General features: G+C 43.0%; 1 protein-coding gene across 1 annotated transcript in view; it reads right to left on the bottom strand.

Moving 5' to 3' along the window:
* LOC109917284 (transcription factor IIIB 90 kDa subunit-like) overlaps nt 1-18,685 on the bottom strand; it is a 311,075-nt gene extending 292,390 nt beyond the window's left edge. Inside the window, exons 1-2 of the mRNA XM_048600010.1 lie at nt 18,619-18,685; nt 9,470-9,643 (exon numbers count right to left, since the gene is read on the bottom strand). Coding sequence (XP_048455967.1) covers nt 9,470-9,643; nt 18,619-18,685 — 241 coding nt within the window. The remainder of the gene's footprint in view (nt 1-9,469; nt 9,644-18,618) is intronic.
* Between the last annotated feature and the right edge of the window lie 6,904 nt (nt 18,686-25,589).

The following is a 25,589-nucleotide window of genomic DNA, read 5'->3' as shown; positions in this document are numbered from 1 at the left end:
CTCCAGCATCTGCAGTTCCTACTATCTCAGGTTACAAGCTATGTTGACAGGCCTATTGAACACAGGAAGAACATATATCACAAACCAGTCAGATAACCATAGCAACATGAGCTTCCAGAAAGGGATCCTTCAATAATGATTAGGAATCCACATATCCTACATGCCCACAACCAACCCCTCACTCTATCCCACGGTCATGTCCCAACCGAGAAAACTTAACTCAGCACAGACTGAAGACTAAAGTTGGGCTCTTTTCTTTGGTCAGCCAAACCAAATCAATGGAATTGAGCTTCTCACTGAATAAAATTTGTATTTGGTACCATAACCGCATTTCGGCAAGTAACTCCCGCATTCATTTCGCCTCTGCATTAGCTCGTGGATGCATTTGGTATTACAAGTGGAAGACAGCAACTGGTTGGAACTGGAAGCATGCCAGCTTATTTTCTCCTATGGTCTCAGTAATGACTTGTGTATTTCCAGCATTTCCCGTTTGGATTTCCAGCAATTGTCATTTTTGCATTCATTATACTATCCAAAAAAATGTACCATTTCGCTCAAGGTGGGGGTAGAGTAATCATGGAGAGAGGAGAAGAAAGAAAATTGTTAAGCATCCAAATACAGACTACACCTCTGCACAAACTCTCAGGACAATGATTCCCCCTAAAGTAATCTGCAGACCCACACTATTCACTCAAAAACAGAAACAGATCTGAGAAAATTGGAAACAATTACTCTGTTCAGAAGGTCCCTCTGGCTAAGGAGCGCAGTAAATCTGGGTGTTAACGGTATGTGTTCAAATCAGTTTTTAAGAGTGATCAGTAACTCAGATACACGCTCATTCTTCTTTCCAACCCCTCCCCGCCAAAAGGAGAACATAAACACTTTCTAATCAACATCATTGTTGCTTCAGGGCTGAGGGAGTTTGGTGTTCAGTGGTTCAACATCTTCGTAATCTGCCCTTTTCCTCTGAAACTGCACACATAACGTCTTGTACCTCCTTCCCCTTTAGCCTTCTGTCAGAAGCACAAATGGGCTCTGCCAGATATAAATCTTTTATTGACTGAATCTGACATGCTGCAGATGGACCTGTACAGGGCATTGTGATTCCTGCTTCTGTTTCGCTCTGTGAAAGTTTAATAAGATGTCTAAATAAAGGACTATTGTACAGAGTGTTCCTAGCAAATCTGCTGCTGTTATTCCTAGTCCTGCAGATCAGAATCTGTCCTCCCTACTGTGTGCCCAACCATCCAATCCCAAACCCCCACCCACACCCAACTAAACAATCAGAGCTGTGAAACATTGAAAGAAGTGGACATGAAAACATTTACGTCTGCAGATGGTACAGAATATTTATTGCCCCACCCCCAACCCATGATAAAATTTGTTCTGCATTTGTTAGGATTTCACTGCCATTAAAGATGTGCAGGCTGCTCACTACATTATAGCAACAGCACCCTGCTTCTGCCTTTCCATCCCTCGAACAACCAAATTATGTAGTTCCTACAAGTACTGAGCTGTTAAATCACTTAATCAGTTTAGTCACCGTGACACAGTGACATCATCCCACTGTAACCCCAAAAAAAACCTCCTTTGTCAGGAGCATCACTGAAAGAATGACAGATATGGAGAGCTCAATGCACGGTGTGGTGCCACACAAAACAGCTATGAAGTCACCCTCCACCATCACTTGAATGTTACATAACATGTTCAACTGGGAAGATGGATTTAAATCTCAGACCTCCATGAAATAGGGCTTTTATTTTGCTTAAACACAGCACTGAAAGAGAAACAGTGAAAGCAACAACAAAAGAGCTCGCAAATCGTGTAAGTGGCCAATCAGTGAATGCAGTACCACACAGTCCATCAAGGTCCCTTAATAAAAACCGAAGGAACTGCGGATGCTGTAAATCAGGAACAAAAACAGAAGTTGCTGAAAAAGCTCAGCAGGTCTGGCAGCATCTGTGAAGGAAAAAAATCAGAGTTAACGTTTCAGGTCCAGTGACCTGTTCTGAGGAAGGGTCACCGGACCCGAAACGTTAACTCTGATTTTTTTTCTTCACAGATGCTGCCAGACCTGCTGAGCTTTTCCATCAAGGTCCCTTGGTTAATCCCCATTCTGCAGTTTGTTTAGTTAATCTCAGCAAATACAGAAGTGCTGCAACTGGCCTTAGTCACCCAAAATGAGAGATGTGTGTGGATAAACCGATAGATTTTTTGGGACTTGGACACAATCTTAAAATCATTCCTGCAACGTAATTGCCCATTTGGCAAACATCAGGTACTGTAAGAGGTTTCAGGAGAACATCGGTCAATGGAAAAGGCAGACAAATGATGGGTTGAGTTTCAGGTGGAGAGCATACTTCATTGTGTATTCAATTATCAAAGAATCATTATGGTGCAGAATGTCACCATTCAGCCCATTGTGTCTACATCAGTTTTTTAAATTACAATTAGAGACATTCTCCTGCTTTCTCCTACATAAGGATGAGCACTGCTCCTCTTCAAATAAGCTTATAATGTCTTCTTGAAGGAGTCTACATAGCTTCATTAAAGAGAAAATGTTGCCTGGCAAATTTATTAGAATACTCTGAGGAGGTAATAAGCAGGATAAGGGGGAAACCAGTAGATGCAATATATATGGATTTTTAAAAAGGACTGCACTCTAGGCTACTTATTAAGATAACTGGTGTTGGGATAACATATTAGCATGGACAGAAGACTGGCTAATTAATAGAAGTTGAGAATTGGGATAATGGGGTATTTTCAGGATGACAACCTGTAACCAGTGGATTGCCAAAGGGATCAGCATGGGACTACAATTATTGCCAACATATATTGATGACTTGGTTGACAGAAGTGAACATACTATAGCCAAGTTTGTAGATGACACAAAATAGGAATGAAAGCAAGTGCTGAGGAGAACATAGGGTCTACAGAGGGATACAGACAGGTTAAGTGAATGGACAAAAACTTGGCAGATGGAATATAAGGTGAGAAAGTGTGTGGTCATGCATATTAGCAAGACTAGAGCAGCCAAATGTCCCTTGAAGGCTAAATAGTTTATCAAGCCTGCCCTGCCATTCAATACAATCAAGGCTGAATGAACTCTTGAATGCCTTTCACATAATCCATTCCCGTGACCTTGTACACCATTGGCAATTATTAATTTATCAATCTCTACCTTCAATACACTCAAACTCAGCTTCCAGAGTCCTCTGCAGTGGAGAATTCCAAGATTCACAACCTTTAAGTACAAAAACATTTTCCTCCACTCAGACAAAATGGTATCGCCCTGAGTTTTAAATTATACCCCATGGTTCTAGATTCCCCACCAAAGGTAAACATCTTACCTGCACCTACCCTATCTGCCCCTAAATCTCCATAAGACTTGTGGGCCCTCGTGCATGAATCCCAGAAGTCTAGCATACAAGCTCAGCAGCTAATAGGGAAAGCAAACGGAACGTTGGCCTTTATTTCAAAGGAAAGAGGGTATAAAAAGAGAGGTTTTGCTAAAACTGTATCTAGCATTAGTCAGACCACAGCTGGAATACTGTGAGTAGGTTTGGTTCCATCATCTAAAGGAAAGATATACTGACATTGGTGATGGTGGAAAGAAGGTTCACCAGGCTGATATCGGCTACGAAAGGAACATATTATGAGAAGAGGCTGAGCCTGTCGTAATTGGAGTTTACAACAGTGAGAAGTGACTTCACTGAAACATACAAGATCCTTAGGGACCTTGACAGGGTAGATGAAGAAAAGTTGGCTTCCTTCATGGGAGAGTCTAAGACCAAAGCAATATCCCTATAAGCTGGGAGGCTCTGTACATGTGCCGACACAGTGGCTTTTGCCGCTGGAAGCAACTACTACACATGCACGTTAGAGATCCACAGAGCAGAAAAATAATACAGGGAATGTTGGAATAAGGGGTTTTCCATGTAAGACAGAGAGGAGGATGACTTTTTTTTCATCAGAGGGTAATGAATCAGTGGAATATTTTGTTACTGCACAGGGTCGTTGAGGCTGGATCATTAATTATATTCAAGGCCAAGACAAACAGATTTTTAATCAGTGAGGGCATTAAAGGTTATTGGTAAAAGGCAGGAAAGTGGAGTTGTGATCCCATTGAATGACAGAGTTGACTCAATGAGCCAAAACTCACCTCTCATGGCTTAAGGTCTCACTGAAACTGCCTCCACCACATTTCCAAGCACCGCATTCCAGGCTACTCACTGTGTCAAAAAAAGTTTTTTTTCACATCAGATTGGAGTAGTTTGTAAATTACATTATAATCTGTGCCTTCTCATTCTCCATCCTTTGATGAGAAACGACGGTATCTTCCCATCTAGCAATGTCCTCTTGGACTTCCCTCCAAGGTAAACAAGTTCAACTTCTCTAATCTATCTTTTGTCTCCAACCTATCTAATGGAACTGTCTCATCCCTGTAGCCAGGCAAACAGACTAAAATCAATTAATAGCTTTAGGTTTTATATTTTGTGTTTCTATTTATAAAGAGGAACACCGCATTTACATAGCACCGTTCATGATTACAGTCAGTGTTGCAATGCAGGAAAACATGGTCAGAAACTTACACATAGCAAATCCGTCAGATAGTGAAATTTTGACCAAAAAAAGTCCACAAGATCATAAAATGTAGGAGCAAGGTAGGTCTTTCAGCCTATTGTGTCTGCCCCGCCACTATGTGAGATCATGGCTGATCTGATAACCTTCAAGTCCACTTTCCTGCCTTTTACCAATAACCCTGAATTCCTTTAGTGAGTAAAATGCCTACTTCAGCCTTGAATATCGTGATGACTGAGCCTCAACAGCCGTCAGTGGTAAAGAACTCCACAGAATCACTACCCTCAAGACAGCAAATTCCTCTCCATCTCTGACATGCACAAGGAGAAAGAACCTTTGAGGTTGATAGATACTTGAAGGGTCAGTATCAAGGGGACATAATTTTAAAGTGAAAGGTAGGAAAAGCTTTTTCATCACGAGGGTGGTGTATGGGTCTGGAATGCTCTGCCTGCGAGGGTAGTTGAGATGGGAAACCTCACAACCTTTAAAAAGTACTTGGGTGGACACCTAAAATGTCATAACATTAAAGGCAAGGGCCTACTGCAGGAAAGTGGGACTAGTGTAGATGGTGGTGTATTTTTGTCAACACAGGCTTGATGGGCTGAAGGGCCTCTTCTGCAATGTACAAATCTGTCAAATCCCCTAAGAATCTTGTATGTTTCAATAAGATCACATCTCATTCTTCTAACACTAACGAGTACAAGCCCAATCTGCTCAACCTTTCTTGATAAGACAGTTTCTCCTACCTGGTATCAGCCTTGTGAACCTTCTCTGGACTGTCTCCAATGCCAGTCTATCTTTCCTTAGATTAGGGCTCAAAATTGTTCACAGTATTCCAGCTGTGGTCTGATTGATGCCTTGTATAGTTTTATCAGTAATGTTTAATGCAAAATAAATCTTGTCCAGCACACTGGAGAGAACTCCCCTGCACTTCACACAAATTGTGCCATTGGACATTTGGTGTGGGCATGTTATGATAAATGTGAACAACTTTAGCTTTTGTAGGACTACAGTTTTCAATTATTCCAAGATAAGCAGTCTCCATCCCATAGGTTTTTCCAATTGCCTACAAGTCAATCCCCAGCATGTTTTCTCCCCTCTCTCATTAGAGGGAATAGCACCAGTTTGCATCAGAGCCTATGCTGGGATCTTATAAGGACAATCTTCTGTTCTTCCAATTCTAAACACCACAATGTCAACAGTCTGCAAGGTACTTGGAAAATCCTTGATTCAAACGCTGCTCAAAGACAGTGGGGGCTTTGACTGCCTGACTTTAAAGTTAAAGGCACATTGCCCAAGGATACCAGAGTAGCACAAAAGTGACTCAAAGGATATGAACAGCAGTGCGCAGAATCCATTACACTCACCCAATAATTCCATTTGAAATTCTGACAGGGGCCAATTTGAACTGCAGTAGTCTGTACAAAACAATCCCAGTAAAGGTAAGTAATTGTTCCTACCAAACACACATGACTAACCTGAAACAAGATGTCCACATAAACCTCTAAGCAAGGCAAGGTGAATGGGGTAGTCTCTGATTATCTAGTGTCAATGGCTCCGTGTACTTTGGCAGTACATCAGTTCTTTGACAATGAGTGTATTAAATCTGCAAATGTTTTAAAAATCATTGAGAGGCAAGGTGCGAAACATTTTGTGACCTCCATCATTAAATGACCAAGATGCTCTTGTGTTCTGTAAAATTTAACAGAGACTACTAGGTATAAGTACATTAACAATAACTTGAGATTTAATAATTTTGTTCATCTCTCTGATACAGGTATGTCTGAAGCTCGCCCAAGGGGATTTATGTGTCAGCTTAGCTGAGTTATCATTACACTGATTCAGGTGCAGATGGGTTCAAGTTTACACCAGAAATGCTGAACAAAAGGGGCTCAAATCTCTCTGGCTGAGAGATTTATACTTAATAAAATGGGAGTGGGTAGCTGAATGAAGGCAGTTATGTCTCAACTTTTCATCGCTGATTCTTTGCATGTCCGTCTCAAACGGCCATTGTTATTCTAGCATGGGATATGATGCTGGCAAGGTTTGTTGTCCACCCCAAATGGAGGATGGATATCATGTAATGGTCATCAAAAGAGGCTTTGCGGATAGAACTTAGAAATAAAAAGGGGACAGTCACACTGTTAGGAATGTATTATTGGGGGCACAAACAATCAGCAGGCAACTGTGGAGCAGATATGTAGACGATTAATTGAAGTGTGTAATACAGTAATTATACAGGGGGTATTATATACGGTAATCGTACTAGGGGATTTCAACTACCCCAATATTAATTGGATAATCATTGCTTTAGACAGATAGATTTCTTGAAATCTATACAGGAGAACTTTTCACATCAACATGCAGATGGCCCTACAGGGACAGTGCAGTGCTGTATCTAATTTTGGGGAATGGACAGGATGATGAAGAAGTGAAAGGCAAGTGGTTTAGAGGGGATTTCAGTAAACTATTTTTCACTCAGAGCGTGGTAGGGGTGTGGAATGTAAGGTAGTTGAGCCAGGAAACCTCAACTTTTAAGAAGTATTTGGATGAGAACTTTAAGTCTCATAACATTGAAGGCTATGGACCTTGTGCAAAAAAGTGGGACCAGTGTAGGTTGCAGCATACTTTTGACAGTACACACTTGATGGGCAGAAGTGCCTCATCTAAACAATATGATTATAACTGCCACTCGAACTGAGTGGCATTTCGAAGGGTAGTTTAGGGTCAAATCCATGAATGAATCAGGTGGGACTTTATGACAAGCGACAGTGGTTTCATGATTGCTATTAGACCAGATTTATTAAATTTCAGATTTTATTGAACTCAAAATGTCACCATCTACCATCGTGGGATTTGACCCAAGTCCCTAGGGCATTAGCAGTTGGATGGCTACTTACTCAACTTGCAAATCTCTGCTTGCAACACAAAAGGATCTATATCCAAAACTTTTAACCATGACAAAAAGTACACTGAAAAGGCTCTTATCTGGACTGGATCTTGTGAATACCTTACTATGAGCTGCAGTTAAACAGCTTAAAACCATTTCTCCCTTACAGACACCTTTAAACAAACCATGCACAACAAATTTTTTCACGCAGTCACCAGCACAGCCACTAGTGATAAGATACTTTAGCACTCGATGCTGCTGGTGGTAATATTTAGTCACTTGAAACTTCATATCTAAGGACTTAGGGAGTTCAAGAGGTGGAAAACCTCACACCACAGAAGAGGGACTAATATCATATCTGCTGCCACAGTTGATGAACACTATTTTTGGAAGAAGGTCCTATAATTAATTCAGTTAGTGTCAGTATCAAACAACAGCAAAATGTTGTATTAATGACATAATCAATTACATTCTAATTCAATTAGTAAGCATGGTGATTATTTGCTAACAGTTTACTCAGGTTGAACCCTCAGGAGTGGAAAGATAAGCCCAACTTCTGTTGTACATGTGGTATATTTACAAAAGCTGCAACACGGGATGGTAAGTTTGTTGGTCCAGTTGCTGCCTACCAGAATATCAGAGTTGATTCTTCAGTCGTTTAACAGCTTCATAAATCAACACAATACAGCATGATCACATCATGTTGGCATCTGCACTGGGGGAACAAAGTCAGTGACTAGTAAGACTTGTGGAGTAGTGACCTGCATCTGTGAATTCACCACAAAGACCATGTAGGTGCATGGAAACTTCGATAGGGAAGCACTCCCTGTTAAAAGCATGCCTGTCAAATTTGTGGAGGGGCTAGATAATGCAGTGAGGATATTAACTTCATAAAACTTTGACCCTTCATTTCCAGCAGTGTTTTAGTTCTGTGAATCGAGATGGGAAGCAAATACATTTACCTATTGCTCCACATGAAGGCTCGATGACTCACAATGCAAGATCACTCTGAGGTCAAATTAATCTTTATAAACAATCTATTCCAACTCACCATGTGCATGCCACAATTTGGCTCCCGAAGTCAAGCTGATCTCCACCTATCCTCTCCTCTATCCATCTTCTATCCGCCTCCCACTCTCTCCCTATTTATTTCAGAACCCCCTTCCCCTCCCCCTTTTCTGATGAAGGGTCTAGGCCCGAAACGTCAGCCTTTCTGCTCGGTCTGCTGTGTTCATCCAGCCCTGCACCTTGTTGTCTCGGATTCTCCAGCATCTGCAGTTCCTACTATCTCCGATATCAAGATATATTTTCTTTATGAGAAATATATTGTCTCATCAGAATGACCTAAATCTAGGACTTCCAAGGGTTGAGTGCATCATTCTTCATTTGGAAGGGCAAAACTGACTCAATGACTCAGAAGCTGGAATTCTGGGCCTCCTTTATGGGAAGGTGTCATTTTCTTAAACATGCACAAATTCCTGATGATGCAAAGACAAGAGGGGAACCAAATTGAGGACTGAAAGAGCCTGCAAAGGGATGCAGATACATGATTCTGGTCCAGTCTCTTCTTTACCCCATGTCTATCTGATGAGGTACTACTCCCTCAGCCCTACACTCATGCAAAAAGTCATTGTCCTGGAGTTGTAGCAATTGAAACATTTCCAAATTCAATATATTCACGTGCACTGACAGGGTTTCACACACTAATCATAGGTATGGAAACTGACCAGCACGTACGTTGTTCACCAGAGCTAATAAGATGAGGTGAACCCATGCACTTACATGTGCTGAAAGCTTTACTCTTCATCAACCAGGCATTTGTCACAAAGAACAGAGCTGGCTTACAGTAACTGTAGACATTCAAAATACAGATAACCTTCAGAAAAAAAGGTAACAGGTTATCTGGACTTTTAAAACAAAACTGAAGTCTAACACACTTTAAAATCTCCATTAATTAATGTTTTAGATTTTATGTAATTTTTGCAGTCCAAAGGATACGAGGAGTCCCCTCTGTTCGACAGACCAGATAAAGACAGGCAGCAATCACATGGCTCATTTTTCGACCTCTGGTCAGGTGCTTGCTGACTGCCATTTTGAAGAAGTTAAAGGCAGTATCAAGGCAGTGCTGGTTTAACTGGAGCTGATTACCCAGATGGTGAATCTGTCGCCGACCTTAGAAGTAAAAGCAAACACAAAATAGAACTTAGTCAGTCATACAGCATGGAAAGACCCTTCGGTCCAACTTGTCCATGCTAACCAGATATCCTAAATAATCAAGTCCCATTTGCCAGCATTTGGCCCATATCCCTCTAAACCCTTCTTATTCATATACCCATCCAGATACCTTTTAAATGTTGTAATTGTTTCTCTTCCTTATTTTTAAAGAGCTTTTTTTAAAATTTATTTTTCCCTGAAGTTCCAAAACAATGCAACAGCTTATGAAACAGTAATTACTGCTCCTAGAATTCAAGGAAATCAGCTCCAACACTGAAAATACTTCAAGAAAGGAGCAGCGCTTAGAACCACAATTTTTTTTCACGTCATCCATCTTGGATATACTCAGAATTCAATTATAAACAAAACAGCACATATGCTTAAATTGTATATCACATCTCACAATACACTGGGTCTACAACATAGAAACAGGTCATTCAGCCCAAATGGTCCATTCCAGTGTCTCTGGTCCACACAAACCTCCTCCCAACCCCCCTTCATTACCCCACTGAATGTTGGTTGGCTAACAGCGTTCTTCGGAGTATTGGTGGGACTGGTGAGGGCCTACAGCTGAAGTTATGCACATAGAGTTTTATAAAAGGTACCTGGCAGAGAGAAAACAGTGAACAATATATCTGTTAGCTTAACATCAGTGTTTGGAAAACTGCTAGTCCATTATAAAAGATTTAAAAGCAGAGCATTTGGAAAATAGTGACAGGATAAGGCACAATAGGCATGGATTTACGAAGGGGAACATAGAACATAGAACATAGAACATTACAGCGCAGTACAGGCCCTTCGGCCCTCGATGTTGCGCCGACCTGTGAAACCAATCTGAAGCCCATCTAACCTACACTATTCCATTATCATCCATATGTTTATCCAATGACCATTTAAATGCCCTTAAAGTCGGCGAGTCTATTATTTTTGCAGGCAGGGCATTCCACGCCCTTACTACTCTCTCAGTAAAGAACCTACCTCTGACATCTGTCCTATATCTATCACCCCTCAATTTAAAGCTATGTCCCCTCGTGCTAGCCATCACCATCCGAGGAAAAAGGCTCTCACTGTCCACCCTATCTAATCCTCTGATCACCTTGTATGACTCTATCAAGTCACCTCTTAACCTTCTTCTCTCTAACGAAAACAGCCTCAAGACCCTCAGCCTTTCCTCATAAGACCTTCCCTCCATACCAGGCAACATCCTGGTAAATCTCCTCTGCACCCTTTCCAATGCTTCCACATCCTTCCTATAATGCGGTGACCAGAACAGTACGCAATACTCCAAATGCGGCCGCACCAGAGTTTTGTACAGCTGCAACATGACCTCATGGCTCCGAAACTCAATCCCTCTACCAATAAAACCTAACATACTGTACGCCTTCTTAACAACGCTATCAACCTGGGTGGCAACTTTCAGTGATCTATGCACATGGACACAGAGATCTTTCTGCTCATCCACACTACTAAGAATCTTACCATTAGCCCAGTACTCTGTATTCCTGTTACGCCTTCCGAAGTGAATCACCTCACACTTTTCCGCATTAAACTCCATTTGCCACCTCTCAGCCCAGCTCTACAGCTTATCTATGTCCCTCTGTAACCTGCAACATCCTTCCGCACTATCCACAACTCCACCGACTTTGGTGTCATCCGCAAATTTACTAACCCATCCTTCTACGTCCTCATCCAGGTCATTTATAAAAATGACAAACAGCAGTGGCCCAAAAACAGATCCTTGAGGTACACCACTAGTAACTGAACTCCAGGATGAACATTTCCCATCAACCACCACCCTCTGTCTTCTTACAGCTAGCCAATTTCTGATCCAAACCGCTAAATCACCCTCAATCCCATGCCTCCGTATTTTCTGCAATAGCCTACCATGGGGAACCTTATCAAACGCTTTACAGAAATCCAAATATACCACATCAACCGCTTTACCCTCATCCACCTGTTTGGTCACCTTCTCGAAGAACTCAATAAGGTTTGTGAGGCACGACCTACCCTTCACAAAACCGTGTTGACTATCCCTAATCAAATTATTCCTTTCTAGATGATTATAAATCCTATCTCTTATAATCCTCATGTTTGACAAATCTGAAAAGCTTTGAGGATACAAACAACAGAGTGGATTATTACGGGGAGCCAGTGGATGTGGCTGACTTGGATTTTCAGAAGGCTTTCGATAAAGTGCGACTGAAGAGAGATTAGCATATAAAATTAGCATTTAAGCATGTGGGAGTGGTGGGCGAGCACGAAAATGAATTGAGAGCTGGCCGGCAAACTAGAAACAAAGAACAGGAATAAATAGGTCTTTTTTCCACGAAGCAGGCGGTGACTAATGGGGTACTGCACGGATCAGTGCTTGGACTCCAGCTTTCACAATATATATATTCATAATTCAGATGAGAAAACTATGTGCCATAGCTCCAAGTTTGCAGACGACACAAAAACTTGGTGGGAGGGTAAGCTGTGAGGAGGATGCAGAGATACTTCAGTGTGATTCAGATAAGCTAAGTGGGCAAATACATGACAAATGCAGTAAAGTGCGAACAAATGTGAGGTTATCCACTTTGGCAGTGAAAACAGGAAGGCAGATTATCTGAATGGTGATAGACTGGGAAAGAGGGAGGTGTAACAGGACCTGGGTATCTTTGTATACTAGTCGCTGAAAGTGAGCATGGAGGTGCGCAGGCAGTGAAGCAGGCAACGGGCATGCTGGCCTTCACAGAGAGAGGACTGAAGTACAGGAGCAGGGATGTCTTGCTGCAACTGTACAGGGCCCTGGAAAGACCACAGTGGTGTATTGTGTACAGTTTTGATCTTATCTGAGGAAGGATTTTCTCAATGACCAGGGAGTCCAGAACCAGGGTTACAGAATAAAGATAAGGGGTAGGTCTTCAGGACAGAGATGACGAGAAATTTCTTCACCCAGAGAGTGGTGAGCCTATGGAATTCTCAGCCCCAGGGAACTATTGAGGCCAAAACAATGAAGACTTTCAGGAAAGATGTTGGTATAGTTCTTAGGTTTAAAACAATCAAAAGGATATGAGGAGAAAGTGAGAACATAGTACTAAATTGGATAATCATGCACAACGAACGATTAGAAAGGGCATCTGGGGTTGGCACAGACAAGATGGACCACATAACCCCCTTCTGTGCTGTGTGATTTCTATGGTTCTAATGATGGAGCAGACTCGAGGGGCCAAACGGCCTATTCCTGCCATTTTCTTTGCTTCTATGTAAACAACATCATAGCCTGTATGTTTTTAGTCTTTAAAATATTGACACATCTCAAGGTGCTCCACAGGAATACATTCAACAAAAGTGATTCAAATGGAACTACAAGTTACAAGAATGCAGAATTGTTCAAAGGAGGGATAGCAATGAATGGTTATTTTTCAGACTGACATCCTGCTCCCCAGCATTCAATACAAATATCACATTTTTTAAGAAATTTATTTAATAAGGCAAAGCAGTAATTAAGGCACAAAATCATTTTTATTTGCAAGTTCAAGATTTTAAAAAGTCTAGTTTTAAAATTTCAGGGATTACATTTTGCTTTCAACAGCTGCTTTGTCATTCGGTCTAACTCAGTTATGAGGTGATACAGTTACCTGTACTACATGCTGTATTTGTGTTGGCATATGGCGAATTTTAACACAGAATTAGAAAAATTCATCAATACCTTCGATAATTATCACCCCTCAATTAAAGCCACACACACAACGGAATCATTTATTTCCAGAATATTTAAATTGGTATAAAACAAAGCCATAAATTAGCAACAAAGCTTGTCCCAAAGAAAAACTGACACACACTTCTACCACAAACCCAAAGACACGTTTCAGATCGGTGAGGTCACAGCCAATGTGTTTCAATAGCATGAGTTCACTGAATTTAAGAGCAATTAGGGATGGAAATATGTCACAAAACTGGGATAACACAGTATGGAGCTGGAGGAGCACAGCAGGTCAGGCAGCATCAAAGGAGCAGGAAAGTTGATGATTCAGGTCAGGACCCTTCTTCAGAAATGGGGGAGGGGGGGAGGGAGCTCAGAAGTAAATAGAGGGAGGGGGGCTGGGGAAGGTAGATGGGATGGTGATAGGCGAGTGCAGGTAGGGAGTGGTGGGATTGGTCAATGAGATGGGAGGAGCAGATAGGTGGGAGAGAAGATGGACAGTTTGTGTCAGCTCAAGGAGGCGAATTTCAGGGCCAAAGAGATTACCAGAGGGTTGCAGTGGGAGAGAGATCCACTGAAGTCTTTCCAGAGGGAGGAAGACAACTTCTTCAAGGTGGGCATTCATAGAACAGGCTTCGCAGTGGGGTTATAACTCACTCAGAAATAGTGCCTGCTGTGTTCCTCCAGCTCCATACCGTGTTACCTCTGATCCAGCATCTGCAGTTCTTACTATCTCTGAGTGAGTCACAAAACTGGAGCATTTTGAGCAGGCAGTTATTATCTTTTTCCTACATCTGAGAACTCAATCTCACATTTAATTTTAACAATTGATAGTCATCGTTACAGTAGCATCCATGACATTGTTCCCTGTACAGCAGCTCCTAAACTATTTGAAATGCATAAAGTTCTAACAGGTCTGCACAGATTAGAAACAAGGAGGATGGTTTCCTTGTTTGGGGAGTATAAAATCAGACAGGGGACAGACTCAGGACCATTTATGACAGAAATGAGGTAAGTTTTCTTTACTCAAAGGGTAGAGAACGTGTGGAACCACAAAAGGCTGTGGAGGCCAGTGGATATATTCAAGGGAGAGACAGATAATTTTGTTTTAAATTTTAAAGGCATCAAGGGGTATGAGGAGAAAGCACAAATGTGGCATTGAGATAGAGAAGCAACCATGATCATATCGAATGGTGAATCAGGTTCAAAGGACCCAATGGCCTACTCCTGCTCCTCATTTCTATTTTTCAAGATACAAAGCCTTAAGCTGGAGATCTTGCATGGGGAGGTGATGGCCTAATGATATTATCACTGGACTGTTAATCCAGAGACCCAGATTAAATTCTGGGGACCCAGGTTCAAATCCTGCCACGGCAGATGGTGGAATTTGAATTCAATAAAATATCTGGAATTAAGAACTTAATGATGACCGTGAATCAACTGTTGGGAATAACCCATCTGGTTCACTAACATCCTTTAGGGAAGGAAACTGCTATCCTTACATGTGACTCCAGACCCACAGCAATGTGGTTGACTCTGAACTGCCCTCTGGATAATTAGAGATGGGCAATAAATGCTGGCCTGGCCAGCAATACCCTCATCCCGTGAATGAATAAAAAACTTCTAAAAAAATTCAGTGACAAGTAATTCATCAGCTCAGATATTTTAAGTCCTCCTGACTCCCAGTCAGTTAAACGTTCCTTTGTTGACAGGTTTAAAAATATTCACTCTATTTTGCAGTCTCCCCCAGCCTTACAGTTCTCCCTGTTTCTCCCATTCCCCTTGCAGCCTGTCTCCCCTACCATCTTGTTGCAGCCTTCCAGTCTCCTTCCCCACTGATCACCATCCCCAAACCCCTTGCAACCTCCCCATCTCATGCATTTACCTCCATTCTCCTGACATTCACTTTTCCAGCAACTCCCTCGCTCACAGCCAGCTGTTCACTGCTCCTCCAATCACAGGTGGCCTTGCTCCCACATTTATTGTTCCACCAACTGTATGGAAAACTTGTGCTCGAGAACATGAAGCACTGTCACAAAGCTATTCCCAGTACACCACAACATTGTGAGGTAGATGACAATCTGGAAACTTGTCCAGTACGTCTCGTTGCACAGAAAAAGCAGGTCAAGTTGAAACCAGCCAAATGCTGCCATGTCAGTCTATTCTTCTTTGAAGTGATGGAAAGTGTCATAAATAGTACTATCGAGCAGCACTTGTTCAGGACCCAGCTCCCAACCTCATTAAAGCCTTGGTTCAAACATTAGTAAAACAGCTGAACTCCAGAGGCCGCCCTTGAAATCAAGGCAGCTTTAGACCAAGTGTGGAACTGACGGCCTAAGCAAAACTGGTGTCAATCTGAAACTGAGATTACAGCGCCTTCCATATTCTTGGCGTCTATCACCTTAAGTGTAGGGATAGCAGATAGGCAAGAACACCTCCACCTGAAAGCTCCCCTCTAAGCCAGGTACCATCTGACTAGGAATTACATCGCTGTTTCTTTAGTGTCACTGGGTTAAAATCCTGGAATTCCTTCCCCGAGAGCACTGTTTATTAGAGGTATAGTCAACAGAGAAGAAAGTTATCTCAAAGTACAACGGGACCTTGATCAGATGGGCCATGGGCCAAGGAGTGGCAGATGGAGTTTAATTTAGATAAATGTGAGGTGCAGCGTTTTGGAAAGGCAAACCAGGGCAGGACTTATACACTTAATGGTAAGATCCTGGGGAGTGTTGCTAAACAAAGAGACCTTGGGGTGCAGGTTCATAGTTCCTTGAAAGTGAAGTCACAGGTAGATAGGATAGTGAAGGTGGCATTTGGTATGCTTGCCTTTATTGGTCAGTGCATTGAGTACAGGAATTGGGAGATCATGTTACGGCTGTACAGGACATTGGTCAGGCCACTTTTGGATATTGCGTGCAATTCTGGTCTCTGCTATAGGAAGGATGTTGTGAAACTTTGAAGGGTGCAGAAAAGATTTACAAGAATGTTGCCGGGGTTGGAGGGTTTGAGCTATAGGGAGAGGCTGAAATAGGCTGGGACTATTTTCCCTGAAGCGTCGAAGACTGAGAGGTGACCTTAGAAGTTAATAAAATCATGAAGGGTATGGATAGGGGCAAGGTCTGTTTCGCCCGAGGGTGGAATCGAACCCAGGTCCCTGGCGCAGCGCTAACCACTGAGCCACCATGCGGTCCCGGTTTATTTAAAAGGGACCTGAGGGCCAACTTTTTCATGCAGAGGGTGGTGCATGTATGGAATGAGCTGCCAGAGGAAGCCATGGAGGTTGGTACAATTACAACGTTTAAAAGGCATCTGGATGCGTATATGAATAGGAAAGGTTTAAAGGGATATAGTCCAAATGCTGGCAAATGGGACCAGATTTATCTAGGAAATCTGGACGGCATGGATGAGTTGGACAAGGGGTCTGTTTCCATGCTGTACATCTCTATGATGCCCCTACACTACAGGGAGTGCAGTGGCTCAGCATCACCTCCTCTAAGACAATTAGGGATGAACAATAAATGTTGGCCCAGCTAGCAACATCCACATCCTATGAATGAGTAAAAGGAATTATACTTTTTTTTGTAGAAATGAACCCTAGTATTTGTTCGCAATCTTCATAATCTGATCACTGTGGGATTTATGTTTTTAATTTCCAGATCTCCTCTTCATTGCATTTCACTTCTTTTCAATTAGTTTTTTACTTTCACGTTTATAGGTAGTTAACTTCAATTTCTGGCTTTGTGCTTGGGTCTTTAGCACCTTCACCACTATCTTACCTGTCCAAGGAGCCAGTAATATGCATCCCAACAACCTTAATATCTGAGTTCCTTTGCAACCTTCTTGTCTGCTTTTAATTTCAACGTTTATTGCTCCTTGTTACCAATTCACTAACTGATAACGAGAACCTATACCATTGACCCTTAAATTCTGACCATGACAAACATTTTGTTTATATCTCCTGGTACGTTCTTCATTTCAGTCAGCAGAGTCTAGCTTTCTCTTTTAAAATTATTTCCCTTGCTCCAAGCGTCTGCCCATTGACAGAAATGAGACATCACTGAGTGACAGGTTTTCCAGCCCTGCAATGGGAACCGTCCAAGGGAGAGATCTTTGCCCTACCATCCATCCCACTTCTCAGGAAACTGAGACAGAATAGAGTACTGTTCGTTTGAGATTGATTTGTCACTAGACAAGAAGTCATTCAAGTTTGGAGACAGTAGGGACTGCAGGTGCTGGAAGCCAGAGTCACATCAATTGAATTATTCAGGTTTGGTCAATATGGGGAGGGGGGAAACAGCAGACTGTGCTTCCTGTGTTACTGGAGATAGTGAGTCACTGTATCTGATGTTTGGAGAATGGAAACACTCCCATTGATGCTTCTTAAATGAGGAAATAGTGTGCATAGTTCATCTTGTTTTTGCTTTGTGTTTCTGTTCCCACTCCCACCCAGGGATTCTTCAACCATATGGCTAACAATGGATGAAAGCTTTCCAGTAACCCCTGTAGCTCTAGTACAGTGTATGAGTCATTCGGAGAGATTAATCATTTTATAGGCAAAATGGGCAGTCATTCATGTCGGTGCTGGTTGGTATATTATGCTTCCAGAAGAGGAGTGATTGGAACTGAGTGAGTCAGGAATTTATGGCATTTTTACAGTTTGCAGGAATTTTGACATCAGTGAAGTAAGGCCCATTTTACATTTAAGGCTGAGCTACCAGTTCTTCACCTACCCCACTCACCCCCAAGGCCCCAAAACACAAGCATGTCTCTGTTTACATACGCACAGGATATTCACATATGTGTTCATCCTGAATCTTATCTTCACGCCCACAGACTGGGTGCGTTATTTATTTATTTTGCAATGATTTGTCTGGTATTTGAAGGACAGTAATATCTTTTGTTTTACTTTTAGCTCATCTGGCCCCTTCCCCCTCATCACTGACTCATCCTTTTCTAGACTCTGAAGCCCACAGGGCAATCTCTTTTCTTTTAATTATACATGTATGTGGGGCTCAGGCTGGAGCCAGACTGCAGCTTCTGGTTGCTAAATTGATGTCAAACAAATCTCTGTTGCGACACTAATGTTGTCATGATAGCTTTCACTATTAATTGGGTTTGGCTGTTCCTCTAACTGCATATCATCATTTCTGAGCAACTGTGAACCCAGGGATCTATTTTCTGGCTTAAACCTTCCTCTCTGAGCTTCTACCACCTGTTGTGAACATAAAATCTATTGGCTCCCCTTCACCTTTCACCCCAGGCTCACTGGGTTGCATCAGTTTCCAGTCCACAATAGCTTTGATTGTAAAATTCATATCGAGTTCAAATCCCCCCACGAACTTAGCATGACTTATTTCAGTAATTGCCTCCAACTGTACACTCCCCACCCCCACCAAATCTTTACTTTCTCCAACCTTGGCCCTTTGCACATTCTCCGTTTTAATTGCTCCATCATTGGTGGCTGTGCCTTCAGTTACCTGAACTCTGAAATTTCCTCTCTAAACCACTCAACCTCTCTGCTTCCTCAAACGTTAGTTCCAGTGGCTTGTTAACATATATTAAACTATTTTTTTCGATTCACGGGATGCGGCTGTTCCTAGCATTTACTGCCCATTCTCAATTGCCCTGGAACCAGTGAAGAGGGGATTTGGAAATACATCTGGGTCAGACCAGGAAAGGACAGAAGATTTCTGTCCCTAAAGGCCATTAAGCAGATCACATAGGATTTTCTGACAATTGAGAATGGTTTGTGTGGTCATCAACAGACCCTTAATTCTAGATTTTTATTGAATTCATGTTCCACCATCTTCCATGGTGATATTCAAACCCTGTGCCCAGAACATCACTTTGGTCTCTGTATTAATTGACTAGCATCAAAGATGCTATATAAATACATGTTCTGGTCAACATACAGAACAAGCTCACAGGTTAAAATTGAAACAATTGTCCAGAATGCAAAATAGCCCAATTCTGCATATATGCTGGGGCTATAACTGGCTGCAGAAGAGTCTGCCCTTATGGGTACATATACCTGGGCTGGTCTGAAGATACTGCTTCACCTCCCTGGCACTATACCCTCAGCTGCAACATTTGCCTGCCTCCCAGCCCTCTCCAGTCACTGTGCTGCTCTCGCCTGGGCTGCGACACCAGGCCTGGCTGTTCCCATGTCCCTGGAACATGGGTGAGATGGTGACAAGGTACAGCAGTGGGCAACATCTCTCATTTCTGGGAAGGGAAGCACAGTGGTTGGAGAGGGTGGGGCAGCAAAGTGCCCATTTGTTCAGGTGGGTTTAATCAGGACCTAGAGTCATAGGGTTAAATAACACAGAAACAGACCCTTCAACCCAACTCATTCATGCCAACCAGATTAATTAATCTAGTTAATCTAAATCAATCCATGCCCATTTGCCAGCATTTGGCCCACATCCCTCTAAACCTTTCCTATTCATGCACCCATCCAGATGCCTTTTAAATGTTGTTGTTGTTGTAGTACCCACCTCCTCCACTTCCTCTGGCAGCTTGTTCCACACACGCACCACCTGCTGCATGAAAAAGTTGCCCCTCAGGTGTCTCTTTTAAATTACTCCCCTGTGACCCTAAACCTATGCCCTCTAGTTTTGGACTCCCCTACCCTGGAAAGAAGACCTTGGTTATTTACCCTATCCATGCCCCTCATGATTTTATAAACCTCTATAAAGGTCACCTCTCAGCCTCCGACGCTCCAGGGTAAATAGTCCCAGCCTATTCAGCCTCTCCCTATAGCTCATACCCTGCAACCCCGGCAACATCCTTATAAATCTTTTCAGGACCCTTTCAAATTTAACAACATCTTTCCTAGAGCAGGGAGACCAGAATTGAACACTGTATTCCAAAAGTGGCCTCACCAATGTCCTGCACAGCTGCAACGTGACCTCCCAACTCCTATACTCTGCACCGACCAATAAAGGCAAGCGTACCAAACACCTTCTTCCCCATCTTCTCTACCTGTAACTCCACTTTCAAGGAACTAAGAACATGAAACCCTAAGTCCCTCTGTTCAGCGACACTTCCTAGAGTCCTACCATTAACTGTATATGTCCTGTTCTTTTTTACCTGACCAAAATGCAATACCTCACATTTATCTAATTTAAGCTCCATCTGTCACTCCTCTACTCATTGGCCCATCTGATCAAGGTCACATTGTACTCTGACACAGCAAGAACTGCAGATGCTGGAGTCAGAGACAACAGTGTGGAACTGCCAGTTCTGAGGAAGGGTCCCAACCCGCAACATTGACTTTCCTACTCCTTTGATGCTGCCTGACCTGCTGTGTTCCTCCAGCTCCACAGTGTTGTCCCCATTGTACTCTGAGACAACTTTCTTCACTGTCCACTACACCACCAATTTTGGTGTTGTCTGCAAACTTACTAACCATATGTTCACAACCAAATCATTTATATAAATGACAAAAAGCAGTGGACCCAGCACTGATCCTTGCAGCACACTGCTGGCCACAGGCCTCCAGTTTGGAAAACTACCGTCTACCAGCACCCTCTGTCTCCTGCCTTCAAGCCGATTTTCTATCCAAATGGCTAGCTCTCCCTGGATTCCATTAGATCTAGCCTTACTAATCAGTCTACCATGCGGAATCTTGTCGAATGCCTTACTGAAGTCCACATAGACAGTGAATGAAGCATATTTTTGAAATAAAACAAAATCCTTCTCTCTTTCTCCCCTTTTTGTCCTTTTTTATTTTTTTTTTGAAAACTTTCTTCACCTTCAAGGCTGGAGTGGTGTCGGCAGGGTGACGGCTACAGCATCAGTAGCATGGATCAGGACTCCAGGCGGCAGTGGCAATGCCTGGCACAGGGACTACTGGCTGTGGCAGGCAGGGAGCCTGGACTCGTGGCACTAGCTGGAGCAGGGACTATTCGTCACAGTAGGCCCAGAGACTGGACTTGTAGTGGTGGCAGTGCCTGGAATGGACATTCCTGGCTGTAGTAGGCCCAGAGCATGGACTCTTGACGGTGGCAGTGCCCACAGTGGAGACTCCTGGCGCTGTCAGAGGCGTGGCAGCAACTGCAGTCTGTTTGCTCATTGGTGTCATCATTGCTGAACCCAGAGCGGGGGGTCCTTTTGGCCCATCCCTAATTACCCAGAAGGCAGTTAAGAGTCAACCACATTGCTGTGGGTCTGGAGTCACATGTAGGCCAGACCAGGTAAGGATGGCAGTTTCCTTCCTAAAGGGCATTAGTGAACCAGATGTGTTTCTCCGACATTCAACAGTGGATTCACCATCATTAGACTGTTAATTCCAGATATTTATTGAATTCAAATTCCACCATCTGCTGTGGCGGGATTCGAACCCAGGTCCCCAGAACATTATCTGGGTCTCTGGATTAACAGTCCAGCGATAATACCTCTCATCCATTGCCTCCCTGTATGCAGCGCACTACCACCGGATGTAGCAGGACTGCAGAGCTCAGATGTGATCAGTTGGTCATAAGACCACTCAGTCCGGTCTATTACAATACTGCTTCTATTGTTTGGTACGCATGTAGTCCTGTGTTGTTGTTTCATTACGTTGACATTTCACTTTTAGATAATCCTGGTGGTGTTCCTGGCATGGCGTCCCGCACTCTCCAACAGAATACATTATCTGCCTGCTTCGATAATTATTATGATAAGCTCAATTAGACCGCTGCTGAAGTAATGCATATGGTCACAGCTCTTTCACAAACAGGAACAACCTTTCCTATTTACTTTGCCCAGACACTTTGTGGTTCTGAATACCTACATCAAACCTCCTCTGCCTTTTCTGCTCCAAGGAAAACACAGTCCTAATTTCTCTCATCAATCTTCACTATTGAAGCGCCTCAACCATGAAATCACTTTCAATCTTTTCTGCCTCTGTCAAATATCTTCATTTGCTTCCTAAAAGGGTGGTGACCAGCACTAGGCTTTTCTTTTAATTCATTCACAGGATGTGGACATTTACTGGCTGTGCTAGCATTTATCACCCATCCCGAATTGCCCAGAGGGCAGCTGAGAGTCAAACACATTGGAGTCACTTGTAGATCAGACCAGGTAAGAATGGCAGTTTCCTTCCCTAAAGGGCATTGTTGGAAAAACCCATCTGGTTTACAATCACCAATAGATTCACAGTCATCATTGGACTCTGCCACATACCATAGCAGGATTTGAAACCAGGACCCCAGAACATTACTGGCCTTTTGATTAACAGCCCAGTGATAATTACACTAGGCCATTGCCTCCCCTCAATATTCCAGACGAGGCATAACTAGTGTCTCATACAGATTCAACACGCCTAGAAAACTTTGTTTATTAATCACTCAACCTGCCCCAACACCTTCAATGACTTCTGCACATATACACCCAGATCTCACTTCTCCTGTACCTTCCTCAGAATCGCACATTTTACTTGAAATTGTCTGTGGAGCTTTCAAATTATGGAGTTTGCGAGCGAGGAGTTATTAAGCATGGTCTGTAGATAGCATTTAAATGGATTTTACTGGGCTAATCATTAAAGCAAGGTTAGAAAGTAAAGTAACTTTCTTCTAGCCTTAGATAGGGTAAACAATCTGTAATGGAGAGTAGCTGAGAGTTTGGTTAATGATCAGTTAGGTGAAGTAGTTATTCAAATTTACTTTCTTCACAATCCAGGACTTGGCTCTTAAATTGGTGCAAAAAAATGAGACGTTGTTAAGTAACTGGGTAAGATATTCTACCTGTAATAAGTAGTCGGTATAGTTAAAATATGGCGGGACAGCTCCGCTGAATGAAATGCACAAAGTCATGCACCCATTGTGGGTCTGAGATGAACTTATGCAGGATGTGTCACCATTTACAATTTATTCGGAAATCAAGCAACAATTGGAGACAGTGACTATATGGATGGCACGTTTAGGAAGGTGGTAACATAGGGTTGTGCAGGCAGATAAGTAACGGTGACCACCAGGCAGTTCAAGAGAATCAAGGCAGTGCAGGATACCCCTGAGACAACCTTGCTAGCAAATTGCTTTTCTCCTTCGGATTCTGGCAAGGACGATTATTCCCGAGAGGAGTGCAGTCATAATCAAGGTGTAGCATCATCAGTTACCCAGCTGTGCAAGGGGGAGGAAAAAGAGTGATAGGGAAATCTTCTGGTTAGGGAATAGATGTGCCTATGAACGTGATTCCAGTATGGTTTGTTACCTCTCTGTGCTGGGGTCAAGGATCTCATAGAATTATTACAGCGTATTTTTGGGTGCATGGCTGAACACCCAGACATAATGATCCATTTCAGTACCAATGACTTAGGTACGAAGGGAAAAGAGGTGGCGAAAGTAAATTTCAGGGAGCTAGGAAGAAGACTGACAAGTAGGATCTCCAAATTTCAGGATTACACCCAGCCCCACATGCCAGTGAGCACAGAAACAGGAGAATTGAGTGATTGAACATGTGGCTGGACGACTAGTATAGGAGGGAGGAGGGCATCAAACGTCTGAGGCACTGAGCAGTTCTAGGGCAGATGGGACCTGTACAAGATGGACACGTTGCACTTTAGCAGGACTGGGACTAATAACCTCACAGAGATTTGCTAATGCTGTTGGAAAGGGTTTAAATCTGATTTAAGGTAAGGAGAAGGGAATTTAAAACAGGAGTTCAAAATCAAGGGAAGTAAAACTAGTAGAAGTAGAAAAGTACTGAGTGAAAACAGAAGCCAGATAAAGCAAACATCAAATAGGATGAAAATGAAGAACGTTAAAAAACTGAATTAAAGGCACTCTATCTAAATGCATAAAGCATTCACAAAAAGGGTGATTTGAACGCACAAGTTGAGGTAAATGGACATGATTTTACTGACATTAGAGACTTGGCTACAAGGTGACAGAGACTGGGAATGGAATAACAAAGGATGTTTTACATTTAGGACAGATAAACAAAAAGTAAAAGTGGGTGATATTTCTGACAAGGGAATGACATCAGTACATTAGAAAAAGCTCTTCCATTGAGGGACCAAAACGTAAAATCAGTTTGGGAGGAGCTTGGAAACATCGAGGGAAGCAAACATTGATAGTGTTATTTGTTGAACACAAGACTGTAGCACTAATATTGAGCATGGTGTAACTTAATTGAATTTGTTGAAGTCGTCTGCAGGAAGATTTCTGAGGGTAATGCAATTGATGTTGTCAAATGACTTACTACGATCCATGTTGACAATGTCCCACATGGCAGACTGTTAAGGAAAATTAAAGTTCACGGGATGCAGGGAAATGTGGCGAGTAGGATTTATATTTAACTCTGTGACAGAAAACAAAGGGTAGTGGTGGATGTGAGATAACAAGGCGTAGAGCTGGATGAACACAGCAGGCCAAGTAGCATCAGAGGAGCATGAAAGCTGACGTTTTGGGCCTAGACCCTTCTTCAGAATGGAAAGTGCTTTCTAGTGGTGCTCCACTGTGCTTAGTTTTAGGTCCCTTGCTGCTTTTGTTATGCACGAATGATTTAGACTAAAATGTGGGAGCTGTGCTTGTGAAATTTGCAGAGACAAAAACTGGCCTTGTAATAAAGAGAATGGCTGTCGACTGCCGGATCATATTAATGTTTTGATTCAGTGGGAGGAAAAGTGGCAAACTGAGTTCAATCTGAAGAAGTGGGACAACAAGGTGCAGGGCTGGATGAACACAGCAGGCCAAGCAGCATCATAGGGGCAGAGAGGCTGACGTTTCGGGCCTGGACCCTTCATCAGAAAAGGGGGAGGGGAAGGGGGTTTTGAAATAAATAGGGGGGGGGGGGGGGGCGGATAGAAGAGGGATAGAGGAGACGATAGGTGGAGAGGAAACAAACAAGTCGAAGAGGCGGGGATGGAGCCAGTAAAGGTGAGTGTAGGTGGGGAGTTAGGAAGGGGATAGGTCAGTCCAGGGAGGACGGACAGGTCAAGGGGGCGGGATGAGGTTGGTCGGTAGGAGATGGAGGTGCGGCTTGAGGTGGGAGGAAGAACAGGTTAGGGAGGCAGGGACGAGCTGGACTGGTTTTGGGATGCGGTAGGGGGAGGGGAGATTTTGAAACTTCTGAAATCCACATTGATACCATTGGGCTGCAGGGTTCCCAAGCGGAATATGAGTTGCTGTTCCTGCAACCTTCGGGTGGCATCGTTGTGGCACTGTAGGAGGCCCAGGATGGACATGTCGTCTGAGGAATGGGAGGGGGAGTTGAAATGGTTCGCGACTGGGAGGT

Source organism: Rhincodon typus, chromosome 8 (genome assembly GCF_021869965.1).
Source record: "Rhincodon typus isolate 14 chromosome 8, sRhiTyp1.1, whole genome shotgun sequence".
In the NCBI taxonomy this organism is placed as follows: Eukaryota; Metazoa; Chordata; class Chondrichthyes; order Orectolobiformes; family Rhincodontidae; genus Rhincodon; species Rhincodon typus.
The sequence above is the reverse complement of the archived record's forward strand: the minus strand, read 5'-3'. Positions and strand labels throughout refer to the sequence as shown.